The sequence below is a fragment of the Actinia tenebrosa genome, unplaced genomic scaffold (genome assembly GCF_029948245.1).
Source record: "Actinia tenebrosa isolate PJP-AT-01 unplaced genomic scaffold, QUT_ActTen_1.0 PGA_scaffold4__44_contigs__length_22323623, whole genome shotgun sequence".
In the NCBI taxonomy this organism is placed as follows: domain Eukaryota; kingdom Metazoa; phylum Cnidaria; class Anthozoa; order Actiniaria; family Actiniidae; genus Actinia; species Actinia tenebrosa.
This window is the reverse complement of record NW_028292581.1, coordinates 5,432,569-5,446,879: the sequence shown is the minus strand read 5'-3', so window position 1 is coordinate 5,446,879 and position 14,311 is coordinate 5,432,569. Positions and strand designations below refer to the sequence as shown.

Below are 14,311 nucleotides of genomic sequence, written 5' to 3'. Positions count from 1 at the left end.
ATGGGGGGACACTAATTGGAATATACGGACAATATTTCCATGAAGGTGTCTAGTCATTCCGATCAATATCATATTTGTTCTTTCTATTTATACTTATACTTCTGTCTTATACTGATTTCGTTTATATCAAATTGGATCAACTTCCAAACGAAATGCGTCATTTTCTCTTGGTCTTTGTCATTGTCAGATATTTCATTTACTTTTCAATAGCCATTAGAAAAACTTAACGAATTTACAAAGTAAAATAGTAGCTAATCTTTTTAACCATGGTCTTGTCAATAAACAACTTTAACATTCTTCATCAGCCTCTTCAGTTACTTGGTTTCCTTGACATCACCTGGAACACTGTGGTGTTAGGAATAGTTTGCAGTCTCATTGTCTTGCCAGTTAACCTCATATGGATCTTTATGTTCAGATACGCTAAGGTAATAATAGACTTTTTGTTTTTATTTGTTCCCTTGTTCCCTCCTATCCTCTTTTATCTAATGTTGTATTATATATATTCTATCCACAGCCCTCAGGCCAGAAACGCAGAGTGCACCCATCACCAACAGATGACCCCATAACAGACACTACTTGCCTGCCGATGAACTCTGGTAAGACACTTACATTTTGGGGTTCTATATTAATCCATTTACGTTTCCCATTCTCTAACAAATTGTTATCTTCGTGATTTTTTTCATTAATCTCAAAGATAAAGTGGTAAAGTGTGAAACAGTACTCATGATAGACATTATTATCATATTATTATTACTTTTTCACTTTTTTCCGAATTTTTTTTCTTATTCAAATTTGTATTTCCTCGTGAGAACAGGAAGACAAGTGGCGATTACTAAGGGTTTCTGTTAGAGGTAGTAAATGTCGATGCTATAATGCAAGTGAGCTCTTAGAATCTAGTCCTTGAAGTTTAGTTTCACAAACTATGATTTGTCGACTTTCGCTTCGACTCTTAACTGCCAAGTCTTCGTTGTTCTAACTTTAGTTAACCTGTAGCTTATAGTGAGTATATGAGTGTATCTAATATAAGGTTATTTAATGCTCTTTATTGCTTACAGCTACTCCTGATGAAGATAACCTATCGCTCCTCGACCAAACCATTGAAACACTTCTATACTTAAAAAGTTTGGGAAACAAGATGAGGTGGCAACCATCTTACATGGTATGTGTTTCTCGGATGACTACTTGAAATGATGGTCTCCGGTCCACATTTTATCATGATAACAAAACACTATCGGAAATAAGTAAAAGAATCACCGAGGACGTGAAGAAACACCGGGTTCAGTTTCTGCCAGTGGCAGTGATGACCACCTTAATTGTCTAATATACATCATACACCATACCTCGCATCATAGTCATCGATTTCATACCTCGTACTTCTTCCGCCATTTTGTATTCTTGGTACTCAAATGTTTTCCTCGATATTTGCCTCAATAACGACATCTGTTGGAATTGTAGAACTCAGTTAAATACAAAACAAAAAACTAACTATATGAAGAAACACTGATTGTGGTGGGTGCTGATGTTGTTTCTTTTGTTTTCAGAGTGAGCGGAGCTCTTTGGATTCTTTCTTTGCCACAAACTCCTTAGATGACGAAATGTCATCCATTTCAGGTAATGCTTTCGTCCAGAAAGGTATTAAAATCGCGTCGCAATTTTATATGGTTGGGGAGGGGGGTATTGCTTCTTGAGGCCCTCGGGTGGAAAAAGTGGCTCAATATGGACGTTTTTTGAGCAAATAATCGTCTTTACCTCGGGCTTAATGTTTTCCAAATTCAGGTCACGTGTCATTCCTTTCAGTCTTGTTTTATTCCTCAAAGAAATAATCTCTACAATGGGGAGGGTGGGGGAATACGCCAAAAGTAAAAATGCATATACTGAGAGCTGGGAAGGATGTTTTTAATGTTTGGGATGTATGATTTGTAGGACAGAACATTTTTCTTGAGTTATCTTGAGACTGTTAATAATCCCCTAAGTCAACCATTGTACCAACTACAGATCCACCAAATGAAGACCTGGGGGCTTCAAAAGAAGCACCCTGGCCCACTAAACCCAAGGTTGCTGATATTGAGTCTAACTACAAAGACCAGTCATGTTCTACGTACAGCTCGGGATCGTTTCCCCAATCGGAGGTAAAATATGGTGCGAGGAAAAGCTTCCATTTGTCGTTCTACTTTGTCTACCTTGGATGGTTTGGTTGTTTTGCAACTATTTTGTCTGGAGCATTCTTCACCATGTGGTATGGAGTGAGGTATGTTGACAACTAAATAAACAAAGCGTAAGATTAACGAGACAATTTAGAGGACGGGAGTTTGGACGAAGAAGACAAAGAAACAATGGTTGAGTTCAGCCTCGCCTTTATTTTCCGTTTCTATTGCTGGTCAAATTTGAATGTCATTCACGATATCTAGATAAAAGTTATTTTAACATCATAAGTTGTCAAGTATTTTCTCTGTATTATCTGCTCTTTTCTGAGTTTACGTCAAAAACCACTGGCTTTGCATCTCAGGTCAGTCATCTGGCATTCCCTTGTGTCTCATTTCTTTGTTCACCAGCAACAACTGTTTGGTAACAGTTTGATAATAATGTCGTTCTGTTTAGGCTTACGTCTTTAGTAAAAGTGAAATGTATTAAACTCTTGGTTCTTTTTTTTTTTTTTTTTTTTTTTTTTCAGTTTTGGCAGAGATAAGTCCTATCGTTGGCTTCAGTCCCTATGCATATCTTTAGTGGAATCGCTCTTCATATCTCAACCAATCATGGTACTAAAAAAATATTTTCATTCTCTTTGTTAACATTTTTATATAGTTTAGATAGTACACGTGCTATGATTGGACGAAAATCGTGCTTTATTAATGAACGGAGCACGGTGCACACACCAACCTTGTGCGCTTTTCCAACTTTGCCAAAAAACATTTTGTTCCGTATTGTTTTGTTTGGACTATTAAACAAGAGATTTGGTTTGTTACCTTCTATCTTAGGTGTTGGCGTTTCTCGTGTTCACACTCTTGTCAATCTATCGAACTGCAAACAAAAAGGATGTTGTCAATGATGAAGATCAAGATGAAGGCTTCCAGGAGCTCCCTTCTTTCTACAATAATCTTGCCTTTGATCGAACGCACAATAATTTAAAAGAAGTGAGTATAGTCCTCTGCTCTCCTGTCCTTTCTACTCTTCTATTTTCTTCTCCTCTCTTCTCTTCTTATCTCTTCTCCTTCTTTCTCCTCTCATCTCTTATTCTCTCTTATACTCTCTTCTCTTCTATTTTCTGCTCCATCTGCTTTTTTCTGCTCCATCTCCTTTTCCCTCCTCTCTTCACCTCTCCTCGCCTCTCTTTTTTAATTTTTTAAATTTTTTTTCTTAGAATTTTACCTATAGATCGCAAGTCGGTCCTGTCATTCACAAATCATCTCCATCCAGACTGTTATGTCAATAGTCAATAGAAGAAAAAGCAAACAAATGCGCCCTCTGCTTTCCTCATCTTCTTTAGAAATAACCAATACCCATGACTAGGAGGCTAGTCATTTAACAATGTTTCTTTCGCAGGCACTCATGATGAAACGCCACCAACGATATCTCAAATTCCTGAAGCCACTAGAGAAAAGCGCTTTATCAGACACTTATGAGAAAAAGGACCGTGAACGAGCCATAAACAGTTACTTCAGGTAAAAAAATGAAAGATTGAAAGTTAAACTAAACAGGGGCGGCGGAAGCTGAAAAATTTTGGGGGGGCACTCCAATATTTCACGGTACCTTGAAATGACTCCCCCCCCCCTCCCTGTTTAGCTTGATTACAAACGTGTATGTGTGATATTTCAATCAGCAATATTTTGCGCGCATTAAACCACTTGCAATTGTGCTGAGAGACACAAAAATGATGCAAGTCGTCGCTAAATATATCGTATATTTTTTAGATCAAAAAATTATGTAATATCAAAATAATAAATAATGGTAATCATAACCAAATCTCATGCGTTTTTTTTGTGTGTGTGTGTGTGTGTGTGAGGCATTATATTCTGGGGGGGGCCAGGCCCCCCAAAAAATCTAGTGGGGGGGGCCAGTGCCCCCCCGGCCCCCCCGCTTCCGCCGCCCCTGCTAAAAGTGAAATAATTAAAAGCTCTCAACATTTCAAAAATCCCGAAAGGTCCTGCAGCATCCTCCGAGCTGATCAGTGTCAGGGTACAGGCAACTTAAAGTTCGAATTGGAATATAGCTTGTTACTTTTATAATTTAACCATGTATGTTCTCATTGTTTGCTCCAAGAGCCATAACGTCTCATTTAGGGAGATCACAATGAAAAGGAATATTACTTGTAACTTTTTTGTGCATTTCATCAAATCCCGCAAGCTTCACATTCCAGACATCTAAATATTGGGAGTAAATGCACACTGGGACAGGACTTTGAACCCCTTCAATCATCCCCTGAATGACATTCGTATTGAAAATATTATATGGAATCTAATGGTATGGTTTCGTCTGGAGCAATTGACAAGTTCATTCTCAACTTATCTCTAGTAAAAACAACACTAAAAAAACAACACTAAATTATTCGCATCAGTGAGTGCGAAAGGAGATATAGAGGTTAGCCCTATCTTGAACATCTCCTAGGATCGAATTAGAATTTAGTAGTTGGTTTTTGCAGAGGGAGGAAAACCGGAGAACCCAGAAAACCCTCGAAGCACAGGAGAGAACCAACAAACAGCTCAGCTCACATTCAACGCCGAGCTCGTGGGGACTCGTAGCGCTCTCACCGCTACGCCACCCATGCTTCCCAAAATGTACCAAAATGTGTGTGACATGTTATTCTCTCCTTCCTTGCAGAGAACTCCTCTTATCAATAGCACTATTACTTTTGGTTTGTCTACTTGTTGGTGGCCTCTACTGTGGCTGTGCTTTTGACATCCAAAATACCGTGCAGAAAACCATATTGGGGTAATTAGTTGGTTATTGCAATGCCATTCAGTAATAGTTATCTTAACCAAAGGTTCTGCAAAACTGGCCTGATACAGTAAGCGTTTGTATCCTTAAGGAAAGGGGAAGGGAAAGGAAAGAGGAAACTAAAAGGAACTTTCCCTCCTCACTCCTTCCTCTTGTCTCAGCCCTCCCCTCTCCTTTTCCCTGACCTTGTGGCCTTGTGTGTTTTTTCCCAGGCGAGGGAACGAAGGAAACAACCTCTCCCACCGTACAGTGGATCAGTGGTGGAAAGATAATCATGACAGGATTGTGGAAGTGTTGTACTGGAGACCCATGGCGTGGAGCTCACTAAACACTACACCACCTGAAGTAAGTTTTATTTGTTACTAGATATCGACCTTGACAACACGCCTAGTAAATTAAAACACCATTCCTAACAAAGTAATTTGGATCTTGTATTCCATGGTCGTCCTTGTACTTCTTTCCTGTCCAGCTGGTTTTTCTTGTGCTTTTGTTTCTCTGTCGTCTTCTTCTCTTTTGTCTTTTTCTTGTTTTGTCTCATTTCTCACCTCTCTCTTATCCTTCACCTTTTGTTCCTTTTTCGTTGTTATCTTTTCTAAGTGCTATCAAATTTCCGACTGCCAACTTTAGCTTCCCAATTACAAAATGGCATGTAACTAACAGAATCGCCTTTAAAATTTCATAGATCTATTTTCAAAACAGCCAGAGTGTGCTGGTTGGAAGAATTCGTATTCGTCAGTTCAAAGCAATAGAACGTCAGGTATGTTACCACAGACAAGATAGTGTAATCCATATCATCCATAAGTAATACCTGCAGAGTGGATGTATTGAGCGTTTTCACTCTCGTACATCCATACTGGTGTACCGCCGTGACGTCACGTGGAAACGCTCTATTGATAACTTCATCCCCTTCGCAAACTCTTTATGAACTTCCGAAACTTGGCGCTGCGCGAATAGCTAGAACATCTTCAAGGGAATACCTTGCTTCTCTTATACCCTTAAACCAAATTGCAGAACTTTTTGATATTTATAGGTATGCGTTATTTTTATTATTAATTATTATTTCTTAGATGTGTGTTACAAATACCTCAACTAGTCAGTTACCTGAAGGAAATTCCTCTATAATGTGTTGGTGGACAGGTGCGTTTGATCAAGGCAGATGGAGGAGTATCGAGTTGAGCAGAACAAAGTAAGAACTGTTTGACAGCGTGCTTTTAGATAACATGTCCTATGAAGGGCTTTTTTCATTACTTAATAGGCGTATGCACGATTACGTAATTATGTTCGTGCGTTCGTTCGTTCGTTGTTTCGTTCGTTCTAGCTTTTAATCTCAAATAATCAATATCAAAACAATCTTTAATGCTAAGGAAATAATTATGATAACTTGTGTTTAAAACATCTGTAGGTCAAAGGCGATGGAAACAGTACGACAGCTAACAAGTATGGGCTGGGTGTCTAGCCATACACAACACATATCCATTGAATTTGTCATTTTTTCGCCTTCACGGGACGTTTTCAGGTATACTTTCAATACAAGACACGTGTATCTCCTTTTGTATCATTTCTTTGTAAATGTAGTTAGTTGTGTGACAACAATTTATTCCATCCTCAGTACCGTTACATGGGAGATAACTGGTCAACTCTCCGGTGTCCCCAAGATCAACATCCAAGTCCATACGTTTAGAGGCACACTTAAAGACACTACTCATGATGTTGTCTTGAAAGTCTGCAAGGTAACTCAAACTGTGTGGTGTCGTAAATTGGTCGAAGTCTGGATAATTAATATTGAACCCTCGTCACAATGGTAAATTGATATTAAACCTCCTCTTCGAAAAAAATACCTTACATTCATACCTTTATCCTCTTGCAGGTCCTTTTCGTTATGACATATTTTTTATATCTGTATCACGAGTTTTCTATGTTGATGGTGATGAAGAAAAAGTTTTTCAAGTCTATTGCGAAATACCTGACTGTAAGTACGATGGTTATGCACAAACATAACGTAATAGCCTGCCTGTGACTTGATGATCATAATCACCAGGATTCATATAGTGACTGTCCTGTGCAATGTTGTCTTTACAAAACGAAATACCCTGTTATTTGAAGGCTTACAAACACTGCTTATGCCCAAGCCGTTATTTGCAGTTGGGACATAATTGAATCAAGTGATGATATGGATAATCACTGATTTAGGCTTCGTTTTATTTCTCGTGAATCATAAAGCAGTGCCTCTAAATAGAAGGCTTAGGACTGCAAACTCAGAGTGACCCACTAATTGAAGGTGTCATTAATTTTTTTTTTTTTTTAGATATGCTGCTTGTTACTATCGAGTCTGTCGGTTATAGTTTATATCTACTGGTCTGTGTCGCTTTATAATCTGTTCCGTGAAATGTTGACCAAAATTCATGATGACGTTTACTCTGCTGGGACAGTTGTTTATCGCAACCAGGTATGGTATTCATCAAAAAGAATGAAACATTCTTTCCTACGCTTTTGTTTGAGAACGAGGTATCACTATCCATTAAATACGAACCCCAAAAATAATTGGGCTAATGGCCTAACTCAAAAGACATATATCATGAGATAGGGGAGGGAGGTAGCCAGATGGTATGATGTATACCTCCCATTGCTGAACCATCCCTGGACAAGGAGTACATTATTGCACGAAGACCAAGTAATATTTTTTTCTAGACCCATCCTTGATCTCTCTAACAACTCGTATCTGCCTTGATTTCTAGGAACTGTTAATTGCATTGTACTCACTTCTGATATTCATGCTGGTTGCCAAGTTCGTTCATCTGTTGACAGTGTTCAAATTCGTGCAAAGATTCTGCTATCTTTTATCGGCAACATCTTCCCAACTTATTGGTCTAATGGTAAGCAAGAAGTATGATTAATAAACAGTAATGGCTACTTGACAAAGATTAAATTCAGTTCACGTTTAGGCGAATTGCAATGTTTTCCATAGGAACATAAGCCTTATTTGTGAGGGGGAGGTGGGTGTAGCTTTCACATGAAACGTAAAAGATCTGAAAGCCTACTATTTCGTTTTTCAACATGGCGACTCGACCTTTTTTAAAAAATACAATATAGTTAATATGCCGGTCTATTTCACATAAAAAGTTGAAGCCAAGATAGTTAGGATTTATACAAATCATTTGAACATACCTTTTATCTGAACTAACGAAGTGACGCTCACTTCTTTCCAGGTAATTTTCGTCATATTCGTGCTAACGTTCTCACATACCGGATATCTAATCTTTGGACGTTTAAACTCAAACTTCAAGACATTCAGAAGTTCCTTCATCTATACCAGTGGGTTGTTAAGACTTGTTGGTCAAGGTCATTTCGTAGATACGTTCTATGTGGACAGGCCTGTTTTCAGCATTCTCTACCTGGCATTGTACATTGGTGGCTTGTTCGTTGTTCTAAGAGGACTGGTATGTTGGTTATCAGATTTTGTGTTTACGCGTGAACACGAGGCTAGTCATACGCTAGTCAGTGAAGAACAATAGTGAACCCCATAGCTTAATTAAAATTTTCAATTTTTTTAATTTCTCTCTTCCACTTGCCCTCCTATCAATCAAAACTTAATTGATATTTTTCAGAGTGTCTCCCTGTACAACGTGTCATATCATTCCTCAAAAAGAAGACACTTTTCAACGCACGTAGTCATTAAGTATCTTCTAGAGTTGTAAGTATTCCTTTATTGTCACTAACTCGTAATGAAAACCCAGTTGTCCACATTTGACGTTGTCGCGCGCTACGTTGCAAGTAAACTGATTCAAGTATCAGGTGGTCCCATAAAAAAATACAATACTGCAGGCAATCGTTCTTTCTTTTGCTAGGGTAATGGTTTCCACATGGTTATTAAGTCAGACAAAACGGAATGAAATTAAATTACTTTGTTATGGTATTGAGAACCATATGACGTGCTGTTTTTAACAGTTAGTGCAGTTTTCGTATGACTGCGAAAAGCTCAGTGCCGTAAGCGTGATACTTTCTAGAATTTTAATTGGCTGATTTTTTTCACGCGCAATGTCTAAAAGTGCCGTGATCTTGGCGTGACCGTGTCCGCGCCGTGTTTATGCCGTGTTCCGGGTATTTAATTGGATGGAGAGTAAATTCTCGTGCAATGTGATTTGTCTGGCGTATCCCTTGCTGTGTCACGACCGTGGTCGTGCCGTGAACGTTTCACAGTCATACGAAAACTGCACTATTACCTGCAAAACAAACCACCGTATCAAACAGGCAAAGTCAATGATAGGCCAATCGACATTTTCGTAATTTTAAACATTACCCATTAATCATTTCACTTTGCTTTGCTTTGCTATTGAATGGCCTGTTAAAACATTTTCGTTTACTTTAGATATAATGGTTTATGCAAGGCCAAAAGCATTGAAGATGAATATATTGAGTCAGACGAGGATGACTTAGATGATATAGATGACACTGACGGCAAACAAATTATACCTGTGGTCAGTATTTTTGTCATTACATCGTTTGATAATCTATTAATAGTTATTAGAAAAATAATAAGCTGTATTTGTATAGGATTGCTCGTGTCATCAGATTCTTTAACCATTGCATTTATTAGTAGATATTTATTATTAGTCATACTTACTATGTATCCACAGGAGTATGCATGTGATGAAGTTGAGTTCCAGATGGAAGAACTGCTGTTTAAATTAGACAATCTTGCTGGCACTGGAGGGTTAAAAGCCATTAAACTGGCATACTCCTCAGATATTCTCTCTGGAGATGAAGGCGACGAAGAAGTTGAATACCTCTACCGTGCAGGGTTCCCAGTAACCGACAATGAATTTTGTGGCAGCGGATATGAAAGTGACCAGAGCTTCTTCTCGTTGGGTTCTGCCAACCTTGAAGGCTTGACTGACCTTGAAAAAGAAAGAAAGATTTCTAAAGATAGCTCTACCGTAACAATCTCGGAGACCAGTTCTGTTAAACAGCAACGCAACTTCGACAAGTCGGATTCACCACAGATGAAATTGGCAGCACTTCAGAAATCCAAGCTGACACCAAAACAGCTGTACAGAAGAAACAGCGACAACAGTGCGATGTATTCGACAGACTTGAAAGTCGAGTCTAGGGTTCTGCAGTCTTCTTCTGGGACTTCAATGAGCAGTCGGCGGCCAAGCCTAACAAAAGAGTTTGTGAAGCCAAAACATATGTACCCATTGACTAGAAAGCCTAAAATCCGAAATGGGCAGATGTTACTTCCCGAAGCTGCACTAGAATGCGAGGTACCTGATAGCTCTAAGGCTAATGTAGACGATTCGACCACTTCTGAAGATAATGAGGATAGAAAATCAGCTAAAGCGAAAAGCAAGTCGTCCAAAAAATACAGCTATCGAAGAGCATTAAGTTTGTTACCGAAGACTTCTGTGGCACCCATGAGTAACGATACTGATCCACCTGAAAAGCGCCATCTCGAAGCATTAAGAAGGGAATCTAGCCTGCCTTCACAAAGTACTTCTTATAATCGACGGTCAAGCTCTTCCAGTGATGACACCCCAAGGTATGATACAAGCCGTCTTAGAAATGCCTTCATGTTCGATGAGAATCAACGTATTGATAAGCCAGATTTAATTCACTCGTTCACAGAAGATATCCCACCCCTGTCACCGTCTGAACCAGGATTCGGTGTCCATTCACAAGATTTTTTCGAAGCTGAGGACAATCTTGGGTTCCAAATGGACTCCGAAACTTCTCCTCCTGGGTTGATACAAAATATCTGCATGAATGCAGAAATAGGGACCAGTATTGTGTCCATCGAGGGGGAAGATGGGAGACCGAAGCCAATAATACGTTCTAGCACCACAAAGGAAAAGTGTGTCATGGATCCTGAGCCACCTATGGATTTGAAATGCAAACATATTAAACCATAAAACCGCATCTTGGAGTCAAAGTACAGAATACAGTACGTGTACTTACGTACGTACTTGTTCTGTCTGTTCTCTCGCCACTTAGCATAAATACGAAGGAACGCCGTGACTAAAGAAAGTAACAGTGCCTACATTTAACATCGGTATGCGCTCTAACAGCCATGCCGCCCAAAATTCTGATTTGAAACCTACATGAGACGTGGGTGGTCTTGATGATATAATATTAATATAAGTATCCGTTCTTAGTATTTAACGATTATCATATATTAATAGAGTATTCGTCTTCATACCTAAAACATGCGGAAAAAGCGAACATTTTAGCGTGAAGCAGCTAAAATACAGTACATGTATGGAGGCATTATGTTCAAACATTATTACGCTTTATTATCATAATTATTATTGTTATTGGTAACCAAGTTCATTTGATTTCGCAAAACAATTGGAAATAGGTAGCGCAACCTTATATAACCATTGCTTGAGTGACTAGCCTACTGACCGGCGAAGCAAGTGACTAACTGGATAATAGCAGGATAATAGAAAGAAATATAAATATACATAAAAAAGACAAAAATTTCGGTAAAACTTTCAGTTTACAAAATTGCCAGATATTACTATCGCGACTGTTTTCTCAATCAGCGCGTAGCAATGAAAAGAGTGGTAGAATGGGAAGGCATTCCATTGCACAAACTAAATAAAGCTTTATATAAAGAATACACGTATATCAAAATAATACAAAATATGTTGATGGAAATGTGAAAATGCGCTTGATTTAATTGCCGCCAATTTGAAATTTTATCTTCACGACAGATCATTTTTATTTTTGAAACTTATTTATTAAATAGCAACCACTATTATCCATTGCAAAGTTGAGGGAAAATCTGGGTCGAGTTGGCATTGCATTGCATCGTGGGACTGCTTCAGCGCCTAGATTTTTCCAAAATGGCATTTATTTCTGTGCCTTAAACATGAGTCCCCTGCTTTAAATTGAAGAAACATGAGCTTATGAACGAAAGGTACTCGGGCTAAATTTTAAAATCAAGTGCCATCTTGAACAAGCTAACTCCAGGGACCGGTTGTACGAAGCCTGGATAGCGCCATCCGGCGGATAAATCCTTATCCAGTGGATAAGTCGATGCTATTATCCAATAAATTTATTCACTAAATAGGATTTATCCGTTGGATAGCGCTACCCAGGCTTCGCACAACTGGGCCCTGATGTCACTTCATTAATTAATTCATGAATAAGGAATTTTATCGTCCTCCTCCGTTGAACCGATTAACTTTTCATAAATGTATTCTATATAACACTAAAACAATATATTATATAAAATATATATTTATATGAATGTAATTTTATTAATGATATCAAATAGCTCTGAATAGCTAATGAAGAAACATGATTTAAATATTATCGCAATACATTACAGACTTTTATGTGCTAAAAAAGAATTCGTTAAAAGAAAACATATATTTTTTAATAATAAAACCATTTTGTTTTTATTGACATTTGTGTTTATTTAGGGGTTAGTATTTCCCAGTCTGCGGCAATATGAAAACTGCGCACCGAGATGATGGGAGCAGCCAATAGCGAATATTAAATTACGGTAGAGTGCAAACAATATATCCGTGAAACACTAATTACTAAATAGTACAAAATAGTGCTAATCAAACAATAGAAAAAAATGGAATTTGCATGAAATTGTGCTATTTAGTAATACTAAAGTTTCACGGTTATATTGTTTGCACTCTATTAATTGTGCACCTATTTCAATAAACTTTGCCATCGCCATATGCGATAGGTAATAGGCGAAAAGCGATAGGAGATTCAGCGATAAGTCATTCCAAGATCCGAGAATAGCTAGAATAACTTGTGTTTCTTCTTATTAATCTCGTCAGCGAAACTGACCTTCGTGTTGAGAATGATTCAATGCTCTTTGTATTCACCAAATCCATTTCCATGTCGGAATGACCTATCCGTTTATTGAAATACATGTATATTTGAATTCTGCACCATCACTCTAGGCGTCTTATGGGATAGCCGACTTCTTTCTCCTGACCGCCTGTTCGTCCCTCTTAATTAACTACTCACAAGACGCGGATACTTCTCCCCAAAACTCAAAGTATATAGTGAACACATGATTATTTGTAACAAAGTTGTAAGACGCAATAAAGGAAAGCAACGAGAGGGGTCGAATTCAAAGTTCGTGTATTGTCCATCCAAACTTTCGGGGCAGCAACACAGGGCTCTTTCCCTTCCCAGTTCAACACCATGCCATAACGTTCTTGTGCAACCTTATGGTTCAAAACTCAACACTAGCTCTTATGCAGAGAAGAACAGCCTGAAGGAGTAAAAAACCGGCCGTTATAAATTATCCGGTGTGAAGGAAAAAAAGCCGACCCAAAATAACCTGGAAAAGGGAAAGAGTAATGAAGAGTATCATAGGACAACCCGTTCGGAGCAGCTTGGCGATGGGCGAGGAAACGAAATGGAAAAAAAAAATCCAAACCGCAGAGGAAAATACAACTTGCATGTCACATAATTGACTGAAAAAATTATGCGATACTGGCCAATAAAATTGAGCTACACAGGCGAATAAAAAGGTTGAACCAAAAGCAAACAAACTTTATCACAAAGGCGCGAAATCTTTTATTCACACAAATAACGATTAGCGGGCCAGAACGCATAACGTAAAAATATCCAAACCACACATGATAAAAAACTAAACTAAAATATCTGAGCCAAATAGGTGAAAATTCAAATTTTAATATCTGAGCTACATGAGCGAAATGCATAAAATATCCAAACCACACGTGTAACAAGCCTATATCGCTTCGAAAGCGATGATGTTTCGGCCCGTTATCTATTTATTGTGTGGCATTGCTGAATAAAGAATTTTGGTCTTGCTGTGGTAATGATTGGGTCTCCTGTATTTTGGAAATGGCAGACAAGAGCGATCTCGCGGTACGCTTTCACGTTGCAAAGTCTTACGCAAATTTCGATGGAAACATTTGTTATAAAATTCTCTTGGACGAAATACATCGTAATTAAGTTTTTTGGAGATTTTAGTGGTTCTTGCTTTGAAACATCGTAGTGTTTTGGGGGGAAACAACGTACGTACATATAACGTCTCGCCGAACGAATGAGAGATCCGACAATAGATATGAACAATGATTGAGTATATCGCAGAGAGCAGAGTACTTGGTGCAAAATATTTTGGCACATGAGCATTACTGTACGCGCTATGTTGAATGTAGGATACTTTTTAAATCTTCATTCTGCTCTTTGACATTTATGGTAAATGTATTTAGCTCTTATATCGTAGCTTGAAGAAAATGCGAAAGTCTCAATTCGAACGAATAGATACAAGGCTTGTCTTTGACCAGTGCGCCGTCACCAATCAACTCAAAATTTACATCTTTTGGTGCTTCAAAAATATTACCGAATCCAAGAAATTATACTTTAAATCAGAGTATTA

At 38.3% G+C, this 14,311-nt stretch overlaps 1 protein-coding gene and 1 long non-coding RNA gene across 3 annotated transcripts in view; one reads left to right on the top strand and one right to left on the bottom strand.

The window, feature by feature from the left end:
• The window catches only part of LOC116298311 (polycystin-1-related protein), a 42,807-nt gene extending 30,472 nt beyond the window's left edge, over window positions 1–12,335 (top strand). For both annotated transcript variants that reach the window (XM_089036941.1, XM_089036942.1), the window contains 21 exons: window positions 306–425; window positions 515–596; window positions 1,056–1,159; window positions 1,542–1,611; window positions 1,996–2,248; window positions 2,672–2,756; window positions 2,976–3,131; window positions 3,541–3,659; window positions 4,816–4,926; window positions 5,145–5,277; window positions 5,615–5,689; window positions 6,000–6,118; window positions 6,335–6,448; window positions 6,542–6,662; window positions 6,800–6,901; window positions 7,238–7,378; window positions 7,668–7,805; window positions 8,139–8,369; window positions 8,538–8,623; window positions 9,299–9,407; window positions 9,567–12,335. In XM_089036941.1, the coding sequence (XP_088893067.1) occupies window positions 306–425; window positions 515–596; window positions 1,056–1,159; window positions 1,542–1,611; window positions 1,996–2,248; window positions 2,672–2,756; window positions 2,976–3,131; window positions 3,541–3,659; window positions 4,816–4,926; window positions 5,145–5,277; window positions 5,615–5,689; window positions 6,000–6,118; window positions 6,335–6,448; window positions 6,542–6,662; window positions 6,800–6,901; window positions 7,238–7,378; window positions 7,668–7,805; window positions 8,139–8,369; window positions 8,538–8,623; window positions 9,299–9,407; window positions 9,567–10,838 (3,741 nt within the window). In that variant the 3' untranslated portion in view covers window positions 10,839–12,335. The remainder of the gene's footprint in view (window positions 1–305; window positions 426–514; window positions 597–1,055; window positions 1,160–1,541; window positions 1,612–1,995; window positions 2,249–2,671; window positions 2,757–2,975; window positions 3,132–3,540; window positions 3,660–4,815; window positions 4,927–5,144; window positions 5,278–5,614; window positions 5,690–5,999; window positions 6,119–6,334; window positions 6,449–6,541; window positions 6,663–6,799; window positions 6,902–7,237; window positions 7,379–7,667; window positions 7,806–8,138; window positions 8,370–8,537; window positions 8,624–9,298; window positions 9,408–9,566) is intronic.
• Window positions 338–7,827, bottom strand: LOC148906917 (uncharacterized). Its single transcript, XR_016121145.1, has 5 exons — window positions 7,693–7,827; window positions 2,964–3,018; window positions 2,181–2,260; window positions 1,368–1,440; window positions 338–420 (listed from the first exon to the last, which is right to left on the bottom strand). It is a non-coding gene; the product is annotated as an uncharacterized LOC148906917 (long non-coding RNA).
• Window positions 12,336–14,311: the final 1,976 nt, after the last annotated feature.